The sequence below is a fragment of the Miniopterus natalensis genome, chromosome 8 (genome assembly GCF_054644295.1).
Source record: "Miniopterus natalensis isolate mMinNat1 chromosome 8, mMinNat1.hap1, whole genome shotgun sequence".
NCBI lineage: Eukaryota > Metazoa > Chordata > Mammalia > Chiroptera > Miniopteridae > Miniopterus > Miniopterus natalensis.
The window spans coordinates 19238521-19261464 of record NC_142088.1 but is presented as its reverse complement, the minus strand read 5'-3'; the positions used below and the strand labels follow the sequence as shown (position 1 = coordinate 19261464).

General features: G+C 41.7%; 1 protein-coding gene across 2 annotated transcripts in view; it reads left to right on the top strand.

The window, feature by feature from the left end:
* The window catches only part of ADAM23 (ADAM metallopeptidase domain 23), a 135990-nt gene extending 119656 nt beyond the window's left edge, over positions 1–16334 (top strand). The window contains exons 25-26 of one of the 2 annotated variants that reach the window (XM_016196702.2): positions 5445–5535; positions 12883–13020. In XM_016196702.2, the coding sequence (XP_016052188.2) occupies positions 5445–5535; positions 12883–12931 (140 nt within the window). In that variant the 3' untranslated portion in view covers positions 12932–13020. Of the gene's footprint in view, positions 1–5444; positions 5536–12882 lie in introns of both variants that reach the window. The other variant, XM_087819623.1, reaches the window with a different exon arrangement.
* The last annotated feature ends 6610 nt before the right edge of the window (positions 16335–22944 follow it).

The window sequence follows — 22944 nt, the reverse complement described above, 5'->3', positions numbered from 1 at the left end:
TAATAGGACTCTTAGGTATCTTGACTTTGAGAGCCAATGCCTAAAACTTAAGCAAAAAATTTTTTTTTAACATGATGTATCCTAGCTAACTTAGTATTCTGAAAGCAAGTATTTTCTAAGGTCTTAGAAAGAAAATGAGGCATTATATCCGGCATACCTTTCATCCCAATATTTGCCTCTACAATTTAGAAATCTTGAGCTATGGTTTAGGCTGTTTTGCATTGTTATTGTCGTATTTGGAAAACATTACCACCACCTTATATGTTGGTCTTTTTTCCTTTCCCCTGCATTCTCAGTAGTAGCCTTTCTCTGTTTTCTGTTGTGTCCCCATCTATTTTTTTTTTTTTAGAAGAACAACTCCGGTTGTGCTTAGTTAATGATGAAACTAGACTCTTTCATGCATATGATTTGCCCTGGGGTAAAAGGAAGTAATTATACAGTTGGTCACGTGGGTTAGAGATGGAAGGTTCTCTCTCCTCTGGGATAATATTTAGCTGAAGAGGTCAGTGATCCCAATATTACGCCTTAAGAAGTTGCAGCTTCCAGTCGTGGCCCTCTGCTTTGTCTCACTGTGCCTCGTGGCACAGTCTGGGTGAATGCAGCCTGTGACACTCATCTCTGCTTTCATTGGCAAAGCTGTAGGAAGCCAGTACTTTCCATCTGCTTGGAAAGTGAGATGAAGTGCTTATGTGTCCACACGTTTGCACGCACACATACAGACACACAGACACACTCAACCCTAAATATTCTGCCTTCCTGCTTCAACACTAAACTCCTTCTTCCCTGTGCAGAGAGAACCCTGGGGGCTTGGTCTCGTTCCAGGGCCATTTTGCAATGAAGGCTGTGCACAGAAGCGGTGACGGCTCCTCAGTAATTTACTACTTGGTGGTCTGAAGGATTTAATACACTTGCCAGAGATCCTTACTTTCTCTCAGTGCAAAGTTTATACACTGCAGACTATAAACAAAAAACTGAATGTCCAAATACTGTGGCAGAAACACAAACATTGCAGGGTTATTTGAAATATACTTTTCCAGGTAAAATAATTTCCCAGGTAACAATGCTTTTAATTTTAAAGATACTCTCTTTTTAAATTTGTAAGGATTTTCACTGAATTGAGTAAGTTCTGGATTTAAAAAAGATGTAGCTTCTTAGGCATATTTTCTAGTTTGAGGATTCTTTAAAAAAAGTATACTAATGGTTTATAGCTTTTGTAATTAAAATATAGATTTGCTGTTCTGCAGTTTAAATTACATTTTAATTTGACCTCACTCTTTATAGGAACTATAACTCCAATAGGATTATTTACCTGTTTAAAAGTTTAAGAGCTTATGTTTTTAAGTAGGGTTTTTGGAGATGGAAGGTAAATTTAAAATTGTCCTTGAATATTTTCCATGTGTATATAGAGCTTAATGTCAAGTCATTGAACAAAGATTTTAATATTTAACTTTGAAAGCATTTCCTGAAGAGGTGATTTTGTATGTTAGTGAAATCAGTGTGTAATTAACTTCCTTTGTTAAAAACAATCTCCGTTTCTCCCTCCGCACAGTGAACATGGCCACAAGCAGGCTAATAGGTGCTGTGGCAGGCACCATTCTGGCCCTGGGGGTGATTTTTGGAGGCACAGGGTGGGGAATAGAGTAAGCATCTTTTTGAGTTTCAGAGTGTTTCTGTTTGGTCCCGGTGTGTGACTGACCCCCGGTCCCTGACTCCCTGTGTTGTCTCGTTGACGTGTTTCCCGTGGTAGTGCTACTTGTGCTGTGATTTGGACGTGTTTGTGTCGTGTGGTTTTCTCGTGCATTGGAGAACCTTCTCCTGTCTGGAACAATGTGGGGCATGAAATAACACTGGGTGCTGACGATGTCTTCACAATGGAGGCGATGGTCCAAAAGTTTCCATTGCTCCTCCACTTGTAAAAGTAATGTTAAGACACAGACCTTTTTGTTTTTACTATTTTATTGACAAAAATGCTTTTATATGAGTGTTTTATTAGGACTCTTATAACAAATTTAATCACCATTCAAATATATTCACATATACAACTAGGAATATCAACAGTTGCAGCTCTTTTTAAATATAAACTGAATGAGAGAAATATTTTGCACTAATATTTTCTCCATTGATTGAGAGTGATATAAGAGACTTTAGCTTAATTTTAATTTATTTTTAAAAAGAAGGTATTTAGGATATTGCGTTTTCTTCTTATAAAATAGGTTAATAATTCAAATTTGAAGTTTATATAAGTATTTGGGAGCAAGCAGCATTAAGAATGAAGATATACTTAATCCAAACCTGCAAAACTTTAAGTGAACAGTTGAAAATTATCTGGTGCGTTTGTCTTCAGCAGTGAGTGTGTAACCATGACCTGCGTGCCACTTGCCCGTTGAGCCCTCACAGAAAAACAGCTTTCCTGGTGCCTTTATTTAGGTTGCTCTGCACTTGAGCCATGTCCTCAGAATAACGGTCAGTTCTCCATGGGCTATTGCTTTCATGAGATTGCTAATCTGCAGACTGAAAGATTATCATGATTTCCCCCCCTCTAATTCTGGAGAGAGCATTTGCAAGTAACAAAAACACTCCTTTACATGCCGTCTTTTCTACTCACCATGGTGGTGATAACACTTCACAGCAGCCCAGGGACAAATGACTAGTATCTTATGGAATCACCAGACACCTTCCACTCAACCTGAGAACATCACACACATTCCTCCTTAGTCCCATCAACACACAGATGCTCTCCTTTCATACTGGGCCTGGGAGACCCAGGACCGAAACAGCACTGAGAGGGTGGTCCATAGGTCACAAGCTGTGCTGATTACCTTCGCCTTCTCCCCTGGATTGGAGGGCTTTCACTAGATGTGGATCTTCTAATTCACGTCCCACCAGTCTGGACTGTGAAGCTAGTTAACCCCGGGGAAGCTAGAAATACTTGAAAAAATATTTTGTTTCTCTATTCCTACTAGAAAATGAAGTATATAAGAAATAACTATTTAGAAAAAACGAGCTCGTATAAAATTTCACCTTGGGTCTGTTGACTGGATTATGTACAAAAGTTATGTTTCTTTTCCAGGGAAAATTCCACACATACGTTTATGTGAAATTCCTCCTTGGAAGGAAGGTCATTTTAAGAAACCATTCCGCTTCCATTTTTTATATAACTTATTGACTGTGCTAACTGAAGGGGCGAATTTTAATAATTTTCCCATTGAGTCTTAGAGCTAGGCAGAATCCAGACCTTTGTTGTAAGCACAGTCCTGTCATCCATCCCTTCCAGTGTTGTTGGTTTGTGGCTATTTCTGGTTGTGACAGGTAAGTCTGTATAAGTGTATTATATATTTTTCTAAAAATAGATGTTATTACTCTTGGTTTATACAATGTTTTTGTCTATTAGTTTACTGATTAATTTTCCTTTAAATTCTAAATTTTGCCGTAGTTGCTAAAAAAGTAAATACAGTTAAAAAAATAAGATCCACACAGTACAATGTAGTTTTAACACTTCCTAGTTTAACTGGGGGTGTAATGAAATGTCATTTCATCACTAAGGACTCCAGGGGCAGAGGCCTTGTTTTGTTTTGCCTTTATTTTTCCTCCTTAGTTTATCACTGTAAGTCAGGAATCATTTCTCATGGGTTATGTATTGATTCTAATTCCAGCCTGTTTTCTGAGCTAGTAATGTGCAAATCGTGTCTAAAGCATAGATTATGTATATGGCAATATAAACATTTTTAAATGTTTGTTTTAAAATCTGATTCCCTATTAAGCTGTGAGGAAGAAATTCATACATATGGAATAATGTTTTGTTAGCGCAGGGCTTAGCGAACTCTGTAAAAAGCCAGATGGTAAATAGTTTGCAGGCGACAGGATGTCTGTCACAACTGTGTGACTGCTGTCTTAGCATAAAAGCAGCCGTCAGCCGTATGGACGTGAATGAGCGTGGCTGTGTTCCAATAAAGTTTCTTTGAAAGCACAGTCAGCAGGGCCAGATTTGGCCTGTGGAATGTAGTTTGCTGACCCTTGGTGTATGCCATAAACTTCAGAGTCTAACAAATCTGGGTTCGAATTTTGCCCTCGTCACATGTTGACTTCTAGAAGCCTCTATTTCTCCACCTATTAAACAGGGGTAGTCCTAGTCCCTACCTTTTATGGTTTTGTGAGGATCAAGTGAGATAATGTCAAGTGCTTAAAAGTGCCCCCACATAGTAAGGACATAGTGTATAGTAGTGAACCTGCTTTTACTGCTCTCATTATTTATTATTATGGGTGATTCTAAAGGCCACTGAGATTTGTGTTCTGTAGAGAACCTCAGTGTGTCCAAACCCAGAAGCCTGAAGAGACCACATTGCTGAGCTCTCATAACTGTCCTCCACCTTTCCATCGCACCCACAAGCACTTGTTGGTCGCTGAGTAAAAACATGACGTGGCACACAATTTTAGTGCTGCTACAAGTGGCATCCATTTATGTACACAGTCGAGGGCACTAATGTGAGCAGAAAAGAGAATTTTTACACAGCAATGAATGCATACAAACCCAAGGATTTTAGGGCAACTACCAAAATTGGCCCTGTGACTTCGGGAACAGGGACATAAAGTTAGGCCAGAAAATCTTTTGCCATTAGGGGGCGCTGTACCTGCATATTAGCATCCTGTAAAATGTGACATTTAAAATAATCCTTGTACTAAAGTGAATGTTGCTGACATTTGAAAAGCGTGAGCCCAGGTGTTTTCTCTGTGAGTGGGGAGGGTCAACCCTTCCTCAAACAGTCGATAGCAACTCCGCTTTCTTTTTTCCATTTCCCTAAAATTACCCAAATGAGTTTTACGCTTTCTTTATATCTTGCCTTTGGAACCCCACGCTGCTTTTAACGCACTGTACTGGTCCGTGCAGTGAAGAAATGTATCTTTGAGAACAAGGCTTCAAGTCAGATCTCTATTGGTACCCGCCTCCTGACCTCTGAATTTTAACTGTCTCCCAGCGGGGGAGAAAACATTTAGCGTTCAGACAACTTTCTGTGCTGCTTGCAAGGACACTCGGGTAGATTATGTTTCCTTCCTGCCGTGCCCTCTTTGCCGCGGGGTGAGCTCAGTTAATGCAGTGGTGCACTTTACGCGCTTTACTCGTTTGGTTCGTGATACTGGGAAAGGGGAGGAGAAAGACGGGCACTGACAGCATTTGGGGCCTCTTTGCTTCACATTCTGTGAAAGATGAATGGAATGGAACTTAACTGTCAATGGTGCAGAAGCTTTAGATGTAAAGGCATTCAGATCCCACCAGCAGCTACCCACAGCACGGAAAGTGAAATTAAGCTAGTCAGTAAAGGTGATTTGTGTGTTTAGCAATCTTTTATGCAGGGTATTGACTTCCTGAAACCGCTTAACTGCCTTTCCCTTGTGGTAACGAAAGTGGTTGGCTCATATGACTTTCTTCCCATGATCCTTTGTCACAGGTCCTAGTGCCACCAATCTCATAATAGGCTCCATCGCTGGTGCCATCCTGGTAGCAGCTATTGTCCTTGGGGGCACAGGATGGGGATTTAAGTAAGCAACGCCGCATGCCTTCTTCTCAGTGGCTCTGGCACTTCTCTTTTCTGCTTACATAACCAAGTTTTGAGTTCCTGCTACAAGTTTTAACAGTAAGACTGAGAGAAATAAATATTTTTATTCACAACTGGGTCAGAAAAGAAGAAACACGGAAACTCCAATGTTGTCATCAGGCAAGTGCGGAATCATGAAATTGGAAGGAATTCACATGCACCAGTGAGAACAGAGTGAAAGCTCTTTAACAGAAGACAATCTAGCATTTAGGGGCAAGCATTCTGAGATACATTTACTAACATACAGGTCATCCAGGAAACTCTGTAGTTGGGAATAGTGGACATAAATTCCTTGCACCTGTTTCAAACTGGTTGGTAGTCCATTGGCATTTGCCATTTTCCCAGCCTAAGTAACCCCCGGCTCATCTTTCACATACAACATATGTAGCTTTATGATTTGAAAAGCTTCATTATTTTATAAAAACAGATTTTCAAAAACATTTTCATTAATTCCCTAACCAACTGGATTGGTTTCACATTGGAATTTAAAGTCTGTGGCTTTGTGATGCTATTTTCTAATTAACTGCTAATATTGACGTGACTGGTAGGCCTGGTGTGTCTTCATAGTACCTTTTTAATTTGGATTGTGCATTGATCGTGGAACTGTTTAAATAGATGTGTCATATAATAACAAATAACCCTTAATTATAATAAAAAATTTCAAACCTAATTGATTCAGTTTGGATGTTTCCATATCTCAGATTCATTGGATAATGGCTTTATATAGCTTTTCATGCTGTGGTGGCTTAGGATTTGTAAGTAAAACCTCCTGTGCTAAGTATTCCTCGTGAAAAAAATTGAACTTCAACCAGATATATAGGAACAAATTTAAGTGGGAAATAAGACCATTACCCAAATTCAAAACCCACTCTGCCTTCATCAGGTTACTCAATAGAACAGGGTGGGGAACCTTTTTTCTGCCAAGGGCCATTTGGATATTTATAACATCATTTGTGGGCCATACAAAATTATCAGCTTAAAAATTAGCTATGAAAAAAGCTCCTAGATTTATTGAATTTCGAGTCCCACCTTGGCAGGACCAGACCATATGATTTCATGGGCCAGACATTCTCCACCCCTGCAATAGAGGAAGCTTTTGACCTGAATTGTCTGAAGTTGCCTTAATTAGGATGTTTAGTTGGTTTTATATTTGGAATCCTGAATTCAGTATATTTAAACCAGTTAAAAATGTTATGATTAGAAACTGATTATGGAAGAAAAACAACCCAAAAGCTGATTTAAATAAATTCAAGCCTACGAGCTTTTGAGTAGTTTCAATTTGGAAAGCTGTTATCAAATAGCACCTCTTTTCCACAGAGAGATTTATGAACTTGAACTTGTTTGATTGAACAGTAGTTTTGGCATCTGTGTGTTTTCAAAAACGCACTCCAAATGGGCAACTCATGTTTGAATTTCTCATCATAATATTAACAAGGCATTGCCCAGATACTGAGTCACTCATGTGGCACATGACAAAATAACATGTTTTTGTTTGGACTGGCCTAATTCAAGCAAACATTTCCTTAGTGCCTCATTACTGTAAACAGTCATTGTACATTACAGTTGTTCCACGAACTGTTGTTTTATAGTGCCCCCTTGAACTTTTTTACAGATATGCCTCAAGAAAACTTGGCTCATGCTCAGGCTTATGACTCTGGCGTTAGGAAACCTCAGTTTCCAAGGCTTGGAAAACAGCCTACTGTGCATCTTTGCTATCCAGCCACATGCAATACCAAAATTTCCGTCTCAACATTTGGAGATAAGAGCACGATTCTGTAGCAGGACCTCAAAACAGCGGCCTGGCCTAGCTCACAGCTTGAATTGCATGTTTCTTTGGGGAAAAACGGAAAAGCCTTTATCACTGTGTATATAAGTGGATTAGACCCTGCACAGATTTTTGTATCTGAGACAGACGTCTAATCACCTGAAGATTGGAACAAAAAGGGCCTCTGGAGAGATGGGCATTTAGTGAGGTGAGAAACAGCTGTGGGACACTGCAGGGAGCAGCACGCTGTGCTAGGTCAATGCCCTTCCCTTGGCCTGTGACCCTAAGAAAGAAAGACATTGGAGAACAGTGTGAAGTAAATATTCTTTTTTAAAAAAATATATATTTTTATTGATTTCAGAGAGAGGGAAGGAGAGAGAGAAAGAGAGGGAGAGAGATAGAAACATCAATGATGAGAGAGTCAGTGATCGGCTGCCTCCTGCACGCCCCCTGCTGGGGATCGAGCCCGCAACCCGGGCCTGTGCCCTGACCGGGAATCGAACCCCGATCGCCTGGATCCTGGGTCGATGCTCAACCGCTGAGCCACGCCTGGCTGGGCATGAAGTAAATATTCTTATGCCCTAAAAAAAAGTGAAGGAGTGAAATAACTTTAGGAGTTTAAATGTGGGGAAGCTGCTGCTGTTCGTGCTGACTCTTGGTTGCTATATGAGGACCTGAATTCGCTTTGGATTTCAGTAGTAGCTACGTGGTCTGTGTTCAACATGAAAGAACTACGACTCTGCAATAAAAGACCCTGGGTGCCGACTGCTCAAGCTGAGGTTTCTGGCCACAGGGGCAGCCGGAGAGGTGGTTAGCGTGGACATGCTTTGGAAGTGTAATGACTCGCTGGTTGAATGGAAAGTCTGAGTTTTTCATTGAGTTCAATGAAAATACAAAAGAAGTTCTTTTAGAATCAGAAGTTGAAAAATAATTCATAAGAAAGATCGCCCTAAATGCCTTTATTGGAAATCCCTCCTGAAATCAGGTTTTTATTACCAGAAGAGACATTAACAAAGTAACCTGAGGAATTAGAGGGAACATGAACTTTCCGTTAAAGGGAAATGTGTAACCTGCTCAGGGGAAGTGTTGCTTTTCTCTGACTCACGTGTGTTCAGGTGGAACACTGCGTAATGTCCATGCAGAGGAGGTGTCCTACCATACTGACTTGTTCAAGTGTAAATGAGGAATATGGCTCTGCTTTCACCCTGATGCTGTCATTTTTTATAGTTTTCCCTCTTAAATTATATTTCCTCTGAAATAGGTGGGAAAAAGCAAGAGTACATGTGAGTGTGCATGCATGTGTGGATATATGCACCTTTGTGTGTGCAAGGTGATAATGAAGGTTTATCAAGATTACTGTGATAAAAAATAATATAAATTTAGATTACTTCTTAGCAGAATAGTAGAATCTGAAAGCTTTGCTTAATGAGAACAAGACTTCCATAAGCAAGGTGATAGAATTCCTGAAAAGAAATAAAATGCTTTATTTGGTAGGTTATTTTATTTAACTTATTCTGATATATTGGCTAATGTGGTAGACATACCTTAGTAACTTCAGTTAATTTCATACCCCAAACGTATAAGGTTTCTCAGGGATGATTTAGTCTATGGATTCCCAGTCTTTCAGGTGTAAGAATTTTTCTCTGAGAAATCCTGTGCAAAAGGAACATAGGCTCTTGGCTCACCAAATTGTCCAACATTTCCCCATATCTGCATTTATTTACCCTCACCTCATGCTACGTATCATCTCCATCACATACACACGCAGACTAATGCTGTGGTGCAGAGGCTTGCAAACCTCTGTCCTGGTTGACTCACGGGGACTCGTGTCCTCTATGCGATGTTGAAGAATAATCTACTTGATCAGATCATTAGAGCTGTTGCTTTTACTAGACTTTGGAAAAAATCATGTAGATAAAGGGTCATTTTAGTAGCATCTTCTCTAAAGCTTAGGAAAGGTGACAATTTCATGAAAATAGAATTTTGTATCTCCATTTAAATGAGCAGAATTGCTGTCATTATTTTGGACATGGCTGTTTATCTGACATTCCCTAAATCTGAATACAGGAAAACGATGTGAGTAATATGGTCATTTACATGCACATAAACTGTATGAACACCATCGTTGATGGTAGTAGGAAAGAGAAATTCTAGGTAGTGGCAGGAAAATTACTTGAAGGTAGCAGTGACGTAATTTCGCGACAATTCAAATAACAAGACTTTAGGATGAATATTGGGCCTTTCCAACTATATTGTAATGTCTCAGTCTGTGGAACCCCCTCACCATGTCCCACTCTCCCACTGCTTGCTCTCTCCATGGGATCCAATAGCAATAATGGCTATACTAGCCTTGTGGAGCTGCTCTTGACGTTAAAAGAGTTAATTTAATAAGTGTGTATGTAAATATCATGCGATCGCTCCTCTATGAGAAGTTACTTGGGTTGCAAATTCTCACTGAGCCTGACTTTGTAAGCAGTTCTGTTTGGCCTGTTTTACTTCACTGGCCATGCTAAAGAAAAGGCTGTTAGGTGCCCACATAAATGAGAATTCCAAGGACCCTATCTGGGTTATCGAGGGACGTTAATGTCAAGTTGGATGAAATTTGAAAGGAACTTAATATTTTCTCAAAGAATAAATGTCACCCTTGTCGTGGTCTTCTTCTTCCTCCCCTTCCTCCCTCTTCTTTCTCCCCTTCCCGCTCCTCTTCCTCCCCCTCCCTCCCCCCCACTCTTCCTCCCCTCCCCCTCCCCCACTCTTCCTCCCTTCCCCCTCCCTCTCCCCTCCTCTTCCTCCACTCCCCCCTCCTCCTCTTCCTACCCCCCTTCTTTTTGCTTTTGGGTTTTACAGAGTTAGGAAATGGGACCCTGTGACCTACTCTTTCGATGAGGAGGAGACCAGACTGCCATGACCGAATCCCAGTGCAAAACTCCCCTAGTGTCTGCCACCCCTGAGTTAGGCACTTTCTCACGCAGGCTGGCCCGGAAGACCCCGTTCAGCCCCCTGACTCAACCCCTGGGGAGGTGACCTCAGGCTAATATCACCTAAAGAGGGCTGGGTGAGGGGCCCTTGGCGGGCGCCAAGGACTCACTGTGGAGAGAGAAGAAGGCGATAGCGATGGGTAAATATGGCCTTGAAAGATCTAAAGGCTTTACAATCTGAGATGCTTATTGTCACTGGAAGAGCTTTGTTTTAATTTTGTATACATGTCTGTGTGTATATTGCGGACAAAAGTACAGGTTTTTCAGAAGTAGTAAAAGTTAATGAAAACTGGGTCAGTGCAAGGTTTACGGTTTATGGTAATATTTTATAATGATCCAGAAATACCTTACAGGCTATGATGAGAGAGTTAATTGCCTTCACAGTCCTGGTGAGCAGAAAATATTCAGATGAAACAGTTGTGGAAGGAAGACAGCAGACATGTACCCATGATGGTTGTGCTCTCACATTACAATTGGACAAAAAGACTGTTCATAGAGAAAATTCAGGACAGGCAGTTGTCAACATACAGGAGCCCATAGTGGTTACAGCTTATATGTGAGGGACCCTCACAGTGAGCCTGCCATAGGAGTGTCCCTCTTGTCCTCATTTGGGTCGGAAATACAGTCCTGGAGTCCCCTGTTAGTATTCAGATCCTATTTTCTCGTAAGTACATGGTTCTACAGCATAGCTTAGCCTCCTGGTCTGGGCTGAGACCCCGGTCACCCTGTCGAACATTGTTTCTATTTTAAAAAAATAATGTAATTTAAGCTTCTAAACTGACTTTTAGAAGGAGCACAGACTTGGACACTGGAGGTTGCCTGTATGCCAGGCTGAGCTGGATTGCAGTTACGGCCTTGGACATGGCTGTTCCCCTCTCATTCCCTGCACTTGAATAAAGGAATTTAGATGTGGGCAATATAGTCATTTACATGCGTAGCGTTAGCTGGCTTGCTCTTTCCTCTACATTCATTTTAATTGAGAAGACATTAGTTTAACATTTCTCTTGAGTCCCAGTAATGCATAGCTAACTAGTAGTCCTTCAGAGTCATTTATAATGTCAAGCAGTCCCTGCTTTGCCCCACCTGACTCACTGAAAGCGTGGTTCCTTATGTTTCTACCGTCAAGGGCTATGAACACGGGTAGCAGACCCCCCCCCCCCCCCGCGCCCTGAAGCAAACTCAGTGACGGGTACATTGTGGGAGACGTCCCTTTTGGTCTCATCTCTGTTTCTGGGGCAGCATCGGCAATGCGTGCTTTCAGGAGCGCTGACTCAGAGGAGGGCCGTGGGGTGGGGGGGGACAGGGAAGAAGAGGAGGTAGCACCGTTGCGAATAGTGTTTGCTGCTGTGGGCTACCTGCGAGGTCAGCCAACCACGTGCTAGGCCATTAAAGATGATGTTTTAATGAAAACTTTCAAAAAGAAAAGGGAAATTTTCTTTAAAGATTTTTATATTTGATATTTCAAAAGAGAAGCATCAAAGTGGCTGTCTAGGGGGAAAGTGAGAACTTTGCAGGATGCCTTTACACCTATTTGGAACATTGGTGGTGGTCTTGTTTTGGATTACCGAGCGGTGAGGAGGAATGTACTGTGATCCTTTTGGTACTTAGGGCTGCAAGGGCACCAGCTGGCCCTGAGTGAGTGGGCAGGGGACTGAGGGCGCCTGGGGACCCCTCGGTCTCCAGTTTTGCATGATGCCTCGGTGGCAGCAGGGTTGCACCCGCCCAGTGCGCAGAGTAAATGCATGAGCCTCCTTGCTTGATGCCCCACATGAAACCAGACCATGGGGAGGTTGCAACCAACTTTTGTTGTTGCCTTGTACAAGTGTCTTGCTGGTTCTTTCTTTTCTCTTTTTAAACATAGGAACCACTTTTTAGGAGACTGGACACTGTGAGCGAGGCATTTTAACTTGCTTCTTTCAACTAAGCTAATCTGCTGCATTTGCTTAACTAACCTGAGCCTGTGTCCATTCTCCTCTGAGTGTACTGTCTGCCTGTGCACTCTGATTTTAAACTTTCTAGACATGAAAAATGCTTGTTCCACTGTGAGGTAAGAGCTCACACAGCCAAGGCAGCAAGATAACTGAGCAGAACAAGGCTTTTTGCCATATTGGCAAAGGCTGATCCACTGATAACTGGGCTCTCAGCTACAAGACCTTCAGAGGTTTTCTTAGTTCTGATAGCCCCCTAAATGGAAGAGCCCTCCCTAAAATAATTTTCATCTAGTTACAATTAGCTGGGTCAGTGAATTCTGAAATAAGAGAAAAATTGGGCTGCTGAGACTTCCAGTGGTTTAAAATGAACAACTTGAAACTTCTCTTGGTTTTCACAAGTGAATATATTCTAGTGGAGATGTTGTCAAGACATTCAAGAGTGTCAGGTGTTCTGTGTTTCCATTTTGAGTTATTTTGGAAAATCTGCCTCGGTGTGAGTTGATTACTTAGCTCTGGAACTAGTGTTGTCATGATCATCACCCTTGTCTCATCACGATCTGACTAATATTGTGGATTTCCCCCCTCTGCCTGCATCTCCTTTTGACGCACTCGGGAAGAAATGTCAAGAAGAGGAGGTTCGATCCTAGTCAGCAAGGCCCCATCTGAATGGGCTGTGCCAGAGGAACGGTGCCTCGCACTGTCGGATTCCGGATGTGACACTTTCAGCGATGTTGCCAGAACTCTTAAGCCTGTAAACAAGAACACTGGGTGGTCATGACTGCAAACTCAAGTTGGGGTGCCAGGGATGAGATCAAAGAAAAACTATCCTTTTGGGAAATCATTTCAAAGAACTCCTCCCACCACCTGTCAATGAAAGGGGGGCAAAAGACCATGTTATAAAAAGAACTCTTTCAGAATCTTTTTTTTTTTCTAACGAAAGGAAGAAGGAACAACAACAACAAAAATTAAGTGCAATAAAAGAACCGTTAAAAATAGCAAATGATTTTTTTTTCTTCTTCAGCCTGCTGGCACTTAGTATCTTCTAAACGATCTGGCATGATTTTTTTTCTTTTCCTACCAATGACACACTCCAGTGGCATGAAGATCTAATTTTCGAAAGGGTGAAACCTGCATGGCCTCTCTACAACAAGCAGCTAGCAGCCAATCCGCAGCCAACCCTGCCGCTGGGTCCCCGAGGCGAGAGGCCGGCGAGCACGGGGAAGGTGCCCGCCCCCCAGTCCGGACCAGGCCACGAGCTCCGGAGCCCGCTCCCGTCGGTCCCGTCCCACTGTCTCCCCCCCCGACGAGCAGCCTTTGGACACGGGAGCTGGGATCTGAGCGGGGATGCTGCTGTACAGCTCTTTTATAAATGTAAATATGGAAATAAGGGGTTTCGACACATTGTACTCACCTGTCTGTACCGAAATATTTTTCTCGTAAAGGTTCTCTGTAAATTTGAGTCTCTTGTTTGCTCCCGTCTTTTTGGTTCTTTTTTTCTATTTCTTTGTCTCTGTCCTACTCTCTTGTAACATGTTGTACAGTGACTGTTGGGCTTGCTTAAAAAAAAAAAAGATGTAGCCACAGATGCAGGGAGTTTGGGCACAAAACAGGTGCCATTTAAGAATGAAATGCTCGAGTGAAATGCAGGGCTTTGAAACCAAAAATAAACAAACGACGGGGGGACGCGGAACGACAAAAGAACCCATATTAGAAACAAAAACTATGTAAAGGCAAATACATGTACCGACAAGTCTCTAAAATGTTTTGTCGTCATTATAAACGTATGTATATAATGTAAGGAAGCAGACACCCTCTCAAGTTAATCACAAAAGTGCCAAGCTCATGATGTTAGTGTTTGGTTTTGACAATTTTTTCCCTGTCTTCAATGTGAAAGGAGGGTCAACTTAAAGCCTTAAATTAAAAAAAAAATACTTTCTCAGTGTTGAAAGCTTGGAACAGAAAGCAGCTTTCCATTTTTTTCATCTGTGCTCCTGTCCGCATTCCATCCCTGCTCTGTCGCCCTGCCTCACGCGGTGGCCCGCTGCGCCGGGAGCGGGGGGAGCTGCGGGCCCTTCCTGCGCGGCTCGCATGGCCTGACCGCTGCGGGCTGTGTTGTCAGCGGGCCTCGAGCCTCGTCTGCCCAGGGCACGCGGCTGGTGTGTGGATGGCTGTTACAGCAGGGTTCTGCTATGTACGAATTCCCCCTTTTTCCTCCAGGCAGATTTGCAGATGTAATCTGGGTTCCCAAGTCCCTCAGATTTTAGGTCACTGTCACTGAGGCTGCTTCTTCCACAAATATGCTCATGATCGCTTCAAGTATATAATCAAGTATTAATTATATACGTTAATAAAGAAATTTGGTCCTGGCTTTGTTTTGAATGTAAAACTTGTACATGGTCCATTCAGTGAGCGTCCATCTAGAGACGAATTTTCCTGAAGGCCCCCAAATGCCCACACCTCTCTAAAGTCCTCCTGTTAGGAACAGGACATCAGTTATCCTATGACTTCATGACAGCCAAACCAGTTAGCTTTAAGTCCCTTTCCAGCACGATTCATGACACTAGTCCCACAACTTTGGCTATGACTTTCGAAATGATTATGTCCTCAAAATGTGCTCTTAAAACAGTGCAGTTTTTCTCATCTATTTTTAATCGTGGAAGTATCAGTCATAGAGCAGAAACCTTAATTTCTATATGCTACAATAGACCATAACCTAACATCTTAACCCTGCTGTTGCTTTCCGAGTACTAGGTGCTACACAGGTGTGCAGTCTTTCTCTCGAGCTAGCTGTACGTGTATATTGTGATGACAGGGTTCTCTGCAGGGTGTACCAGCCCTGTTCTGGGCTTCGTAAGACACAGGTTGTATGTATCCCTTCCCTCGTGGCAATGGCTCTTGACCTCCAAAAAACTCAGATTACTTGGCATCTCTTCCTGTCACTGCATTGTTTCTGTCTCTGTTGCTGGATCCTACTCACTAGTGGACTCCAAGCCACTGCTGAGAACACCATGTACATTTCACTGCTCTTCCAGAGGCACCACGGTGACTTAATAGAAACAAAACCATGGTGGTTACAAAACAAGTTAAATCTTTATTGTTAACTTTTGAGCATTTCACAAACGACATTGTAAATGTGCGATGTTATGTTTTAAATCAGACCACAGTGGTCCCCAAATATTATGTACATATGGCAAATGTCAGGGTAACTTTTTGTTACCCTGGCAGTTTCATAGGTAACCAAACCTATGCTCCAATGTTAAATTATTTGTGTGTATATGTAAAATACACAAGCTTTAAGCTCTGTGTGTATGACTATGGAAGATTATGCAACCATACCAGTCGTAAACAGTGGATTATAATTATTTTTGATGGTATTAGGTTACGTAGTTTCAAACTCTGCTGTGTTTTCTCTTGCATATGCCATTCATTTGCTGATTTTTGTGGTGTGATTAATGCTTTTTTTATTAATTTGAGCTCAAAGCACAAGCATATCACTGTTTAATGTTACCCAACAAGAGTTAGTGTTAAGTAATGACAAGTTCCCATCTCACCTGCTATACGTTTGCTGCATTGATGAACAGCACATGGATGAGATGTATGCCTACTTCATTGCTCACCTGGGACACTGCATGAGCCCACTGAATTAGAGCTACTCCTATTAGATAAATGAGCAGTACACATAGGTGCATGTTATGAAACATGAATCACGTAGAGCTGTGGAGTTTTACCAAGTGGTATGTGTGTTTTTGGTTCTCTTTTTTGTTTGTTTTTTTCTTTTACTATGCAAAGATTGGAAATGCACAAACTTTTCAAAGACTAGTGTCTGAAGAACTTTACAAACAATACTTGAACTCTTTCTTTAAAATCATCCATCGTATTTTATAGTCGTTCCTCCCATCGTTTGATTTTCATTTTTAAATGGCTTGTAATTTTTAAGTGCACAACATGGAGTTTTGTTTGAAGTTAATAAATTCATTCATAACTTTGTGGGCTGCCTATGAATGGAGATTCAGTACTCATTGTATGCATCTTTTAGTCAAGTCTGTATTAAAACTTTTGTTAACATAAATGTTGTAGCTTTATACTTCGATTATTTTTCATACCCCCTTTTTTTGTGTTCTCTTGCATTGTTGAATAAATGGCCATGTGCTGATATCAAGAATTTTAGCACAGGTCTCTCAATCAAAGGCTCCCTGAACATGTAAGCAGTCAATGGAGCAAATTAAAATCTTTGATTAGTGATAGATATATTCCTGATTAGGACTCAGTTTCATTGGATTTATTGCAAATGCTTTGCTTTTCATAAATTAGAAAAAAACAACACACCTTAGAATTGTACCATGATCAATTTTTTTCTTTAGTGCCTCTCTCCTGAGTTTAAAGGGGGTTGGCTAGTAATGACACTCACACTTTTGACCTGGTACCAAATTTACAATCAAGCTGTAAAGAAACTAGAAGTTTGTGTTATACAAACTGTGTTATCAGAAACATCGTAAGGAGGGTGTTTCCTCACACCTCATGTAGAATTGTTCATCAAATGACATTTCTTCATGAACGTCTTCTAGAATGTCTCCTCCATTCCCACTGCCGTGGCTTGGCTTGGCTTCAGTAGCCACAGGTATCTTATATATCTACTGCCTGACACATGGAGAGGCCAACCTGACCCTGTGTTCCTTTGATGAAAGTTTAAAAGGACTTTTCATTTCCTGTAGGATAAAGTCCAAACCTAATAATGAGACAAACTTCTGCCTGCCTTTTATGACCTCTACCTTGTTTATTTAGCCTTCATTGGCTCTCATCTTCTCATGGCCATGCTACTTAAAGTTCCCCTCAAAGAGCCTCTTCTACCCGGGTCGGAATAATCTTATGTAAATTTGATGTCCACTCACTACCATTCATTTGTTTCTATGTCAGTTCAGGTAATAAATACAGATGCGCTTAAAATAATATGAATATTTTATTTAAGAAAGCATGTTAGATTATCATTTATGTTTGATTTTAAAAGAAATATCTGATTTTTTTATAGGTTTTTCTTTAAGTCTGTTTTTGAGGTTTGACATTGAAATGAATTCTACTCTGTCATCCCTCGGAAACTGACTGAGAAAGGTGACCCAGAAACCAGAACTCCCCAGATAATAAATAGAACAGCAGCTCTAGAGTTAAAACTTTGATGTGAATAATTAAGTAGATAATCCATATGCTCACAATGGAATTCTTAAGTAACTTTGGAAATTTAAGGTAGGTGCACCTGTTAGGTTAGGTTAATTTATTAATTCAGTATTTATTAAGCCTGTATGTCAGGAACTCCTCCTAGGAATTACAGGAACAAGACAGTTTTTGGCCTAAAGTTGCTCACAATTTAGCTGGGAGATACGTATGATAAATATGATAAATGAAATTGTGAACAGGAGTAAAAACTTATAGGGGCAGGTGGGAGAGGGATGCAGGAAGGCTCCCTGAAAAAAGTGATTTTGAACAATCTTGAAAGATGGCAAGAGTTCACCAATCTAATAAAGTGGGAAACACACTCAAGGCTCAGAAAGCAATGTGTGCCTCGAGCCAGGAAGAGGAGCTCAGACCATTGGGGTGAGCATCTGACCCGTCCGGTCTGTGCTTCCATCCATCCTTCTTCCTACGCTCCCTCCTCTCTTCAGTACTGTGCCAGGTCTCAAGAACACAACGATGAACTCTCAGCCTTGTGAGCAAGATGCGACATGTAAATACAATGTGGTGAGTGCCCTAATAGACCTAAGTATTAGGTGTTTTGGGAGAAGAGAGGAGGGAGACTCTATCCCTGCCCTTGAGATCAAGGAGGGTTTCACAGAGGAGGTGGCATTTGAGCAAAAAGCTGTTGCAGTTGGCCCCAGTATCATGCTCGCTCATTGTTCCGTTTAACCGGGACTCGTTGTGGTTGGTCGAGGCCCACAGATGCCTTGGAGGAAGAACCACCTGTGAGGCTGTCTAACGTTCTGCTTCAGGTACCGGGATTCCTTTTGCCTGAGTGAAGATGATTACAAGGTTGTCTGGCAGAAGCTTATACTTATATTTTTAAAATTTTTAATCCTCACCCCAAGACATGCTCAGAGACAGAGATCAGTGTGAGAGAGAAGCGTCAATTGGTTGCCTTCCATAAGTGCCCTGACGGGGGGACTGAACCCACAACCCAGGAATGAGCCCTGACGTGGAATCGAACTGGCAAACTTTCGGTGCTCAGGATGACGCTCTAACGAACTGAGCTACACCGGCCAAGCAGAAGCTTATATTTTTAGATAATTTCCCACTGATGTGTTCATCATGGGTCATTTTTTAATGTTTGGTGCTGTCAGTAATGACAAAGAGAGCTTTTTGACCTGACCTGTAAACTTCTAATATTTTCTTAATGTAAAGATTCCTGGCTAATTTCAGTCTGGAGTGAGGGAGTGGAGAACCATCAATGCTTTTAAAGCATCATTTAGTAAGTCCTTCAATTAATGAAGGGTCAAAATCATTTTTCCAAGCGCAGCTGCATTTCCGGTCCACTAAAGTTAGTGTTTATCTGTTTTATGCCTTGGAGAGAAGGTTACCTATCAGTCCTCAGTCTTCTCAGAAACCTATCAGTGGACCTGGCTCTTTGGCTAGAACAAGTTGTGGGCCATGTGCATGACTTCTGGAGAGAGAGGAGATGCCGTGATCCCTCATTACCTGAGAACAGTTGTCCAGCTGGGACCTGGCAATGCTCCTTTGCTAGCTGATTGCCCTGTGCGCATTCGCGTGGCTGCGAGGGCTGCGCTTGGACCCCCCCGAGTCCACTCTGAGAGAACATTCATTTGATTGTGATGATCACTGAAAGCCAAATAAGCTGAGTAAATCGATTCGTCCCGCGAAAACAAGGAAAAACAAAGCAAAACAAAAAGCCAAAAAAATCTTCATCCGGAATGATCAGGAGTATATCAAGAGTTCTTCAGATCTCTTTGGAGCTTTAAATAGCTTCCAGCCTTCAGGAGGTAAATGAGCTTGCGGCAGAGCTCCTTGCTATGTCAGATCTCAGGGCGAAGACAGCAAAAGGTAAAACGTGGATTGTAGTGACATCAGGGAGGCCTCTGTTCCGCAGCAGCAGACGCCGGCTTTGCAGAGTCATTGTAACTCCCGTAGAGGTGGTGAATGGTTTGTATGCAGTGGGTTTAAACTGCTTTTCCTGTGTAGGTGGAATTGCTATAAAGCCTGGTGACAAACCCTAGGGTCTACAGATGCCAATTACCAAAATGAGCAGAACAACCCAGGACAGGGGACAAGACGGGTAAGGGAGGCGGAGTAATGCTGGAGAGGACACACCCTGTCCCTACTCAACTCCGGCCAATTGTCACCATGTGGAAAATTGGGTCCTTCATTGCCCCTTCCATTTATTTTTCTAGAGAAACCAGAAATCCATATTTGTATATAAAACTTTCTATTTTTTTAAATTATGTAGCCAATTCACATTTTAAAAATACTGTGGATCAAGGAGGTGCAAACAGAACCTGTCTTTGGGTAAGATTAAGCCTATTGGCCCCTAGTATGTAACTTCTGCATAAATTAACAAGACATTTTCATGTGTGGCCCCCTGGAGTTGTCTGATAGCTCCAGTGAGTGTAAAGACGTAGCCTTGCTCCCAGCCAGGTTGCCATGTGAGGAGGTCTTCCCAGGTGTTGCCACTTGCAGTGTTGACCTGTTAATCTGTGTGGAGGGGGAGCAGTCTCTGCGAGCAGAGTAAGGCAGGCTGCCTGAAGGTGTTTCCCTTGGGTGGTGCTTTGTGTGCTAAGCTTATTCAGATGTGCTCAATTGGGGGAGAACAAATCCTGTATCTGCAAATCAGCTTTGTCTCATGCTCATTCCTCACGGCGCACTAAGGCAGCTTCGGGGCTGCCTGGATCCTGGGCCGCGTCCATCATCGCTGACGCGGAGCGCTGTGATGGTTATGGATGCCTGCTACCTGGCAACCAGAAGTATCTGACTAGATCCGCACAAATCTTAAGATGGTCTTTCTTTTAGTCTTTGACTCTCAAGGCCAGTTGGATATAGGGATGAAGCAGCCAATTCAGCTAATCCAGAGGTCCCTATGTAATTTTCTGGATCCTGGGAAATATGGAAAAGAGTGTTGAGCTAAACAATGCAGAGGCTGAAAAATCCAGCAGGAAGAAACCATTTTTAATTTTTTTTGGTTTGTTTTTCTGATTAATTATGAAAATCTACCTGTTGATTGCAGAAAATTTGGAAAACAACAAAAAATTAAAACCGCTACATTCCAATCTCCAGGATGTAACTTCCATTAATAGTTTATTAATTTCTTGAATCTTCATTTTGTTCCCCCCCCCCCCCGAATCAGCCCACAAAGGTAGGCAGCAAGTGGCGCTCTCTCTGAGGATCAGTGTTTTTATTCTCCTGCTTATTTGTGTGTGTGTGTCCTATGTACCATGTTCTGTTTTACTGGCTCCAGAAATGCAGAAATGGATGGGACAGTCAAGTCATTAAGGCAAAGAAGTACTTTCTAGCCTCTTGGTCTTGGCTCAGCCTGTTTCCTCTGCTGAAAAGACCTCCTCTCTCTCCCAGTGCCCCAGATTCCTATGCATCCCTGAATGTCACCTCAGGTATTACCTTCTTCACAAAGTCTTTCCTGACCCCTGGACAGCTTTCTAGGTAGGGAGTGTGGGGGCTGCAGTTAATGGTGGAGCCGGGATGAAACTCCAGGTATTTGGAGCTCCAGAGTCCATGCTCTGATCACGTCACTTTATGGCTTCTCTTATATTTCCAGTTGAAAAAAATCAAATTTGAAGAGGTTTAACGCCTTCCTCGAGATCACCATTCTAGTAAGTGCCAGGGACAGATTCAGGACCCAGACAGTGCAATTCAAGATCCTTTTCTGAACCTAAGAGAACATGAAACTTAGGCTATTCGGCACAAGGAGATGAGCAGGAGGGTGGAAGCTGCAGATCCTTGTAGAGAACCACTTGCTGCCTGCTTACCTTTGTGGGCTGCTTCTGCTAGAAATGCTGCTGGAACCACTGCTCGTGGCCACCACTAGGAGGCCGAGGGAGTGTCCAAGTTTAGGGGGGTCTGTATTATAAAAACTTGACTCTCTGAATGTAATTTCTAACCTTTTGTTAGAACTAGTGAAAGAGAGGATAGCAAGACCAAAGGAAAAGGCTGAAAATTTATCCCTACGGCACTCCACCTGAGAGGCATTATGTTAACCAATTTGAAATAAGTGAGAGAAGAAATGGGATTTTTCTGTTATCTCTGATGAGTGAAACAGTTTTCCGTTATAAAATTGATAAATGAAATATACAGAAATGCCATTTTCAATCCCATATTAAAAAGAACTTTAGTCAATGAGTAATGCACACACCTACTAAATGAAAGGTCCTTGCTAGATATAGTGGGTCAGAAAATATGATGCCCAGGTGCTGCTCTACAGGATATTTAGAGTTTAGTTAAGGAGCTGAGAAATAGAGAAAACATGGCCACTTATGACGAAAGTGTCATAGTAGGTAAAAAAATATATATACAGGTAAACTACTATGGAAGATCAGCAGAGTAGAATACTACTTCCTGCTGTAGGGATGTAGGAAGGAGATCAACAAAATTCTCAAGATGAGATGTATTCCACTTTGGATCTGTTGAATTTGAGGGGCTTGAAGGAAATCTAGCTGCAATGTCCAGCAGGCTATTAAAAAAAAGAGTAAAACTCTTTAGAGAAGTTAAGATGAAAATATTTATTTGAGAACCACTTATAGATGTAATAATTTAAGACCTAAAGTTAGAGGCAATTTCTCAAGGAGGTAGAAGAAGAAAAAAGGAGGAGAGTGGGGAGAGAAAGAGCTGAAGATATTGAGAGAAAATATGGGATGAATGCAACATTAAAAGAAGGTTACCTTCATGAAACCAGGACTATGTCCTAAGAGATTACAATAGCAGAACTGAATTCTGTTGGTCCCAAGAACAGAACTTAGCATGAAAGGGTGAATCTGATCTTCCTGCTGTAGCCTGATTTCAAATGATGTGGGACCAATAATGGCAGGTCAAAAAGGGCAACATATAACTCAATTACCAAAAAACCCAGGAGTTGCACTAGGATACCTGAAAAAATTTTGAGAGAAACAGGGTTGTCCACACTGAAATTTCACAGAATCTCTGTGTATCAAAAGAACAAAAAACTCAGCCCTTGTGGCTCAGTCGTTGAGCATAGACCCATGAACTAGGAAGTCACAGTTCAATTCCTGGTCAGGACACATGCCCGGGTTGTGGGCTCGATCCCCAGTCGGGGGCGTGCAGGAGGCAGCCGATCAATGACTCTCATCATTGATGTTTCTATATCTCTCTACATTTCCCTTCCTCTCTCTCTCTAAAAATCAATAAAAACATTTTTAAAAATTTAAAATAAAAGGACAATTTTAAAAAAACAAAACCAAAAAAACCCCTGTACTTCCATTACTATAACCATAATTGCACTTCCTTTAGTCCAAAACTGAAATTATGAGCATTTGGCATTCCAGGAACAAGAGGTGAGGACGGCACTCCCATACTTATTAGAAGCCAAATATTGATTTATCATCAGAGCAGTTGTTTATTAATAACTTCATGATAGCTCTCCACAGGAAAAAATATTATTCCTTGACCACTATGGTATCGGTGTAGACAATTGACATAAGGTGGAACGCAACAAA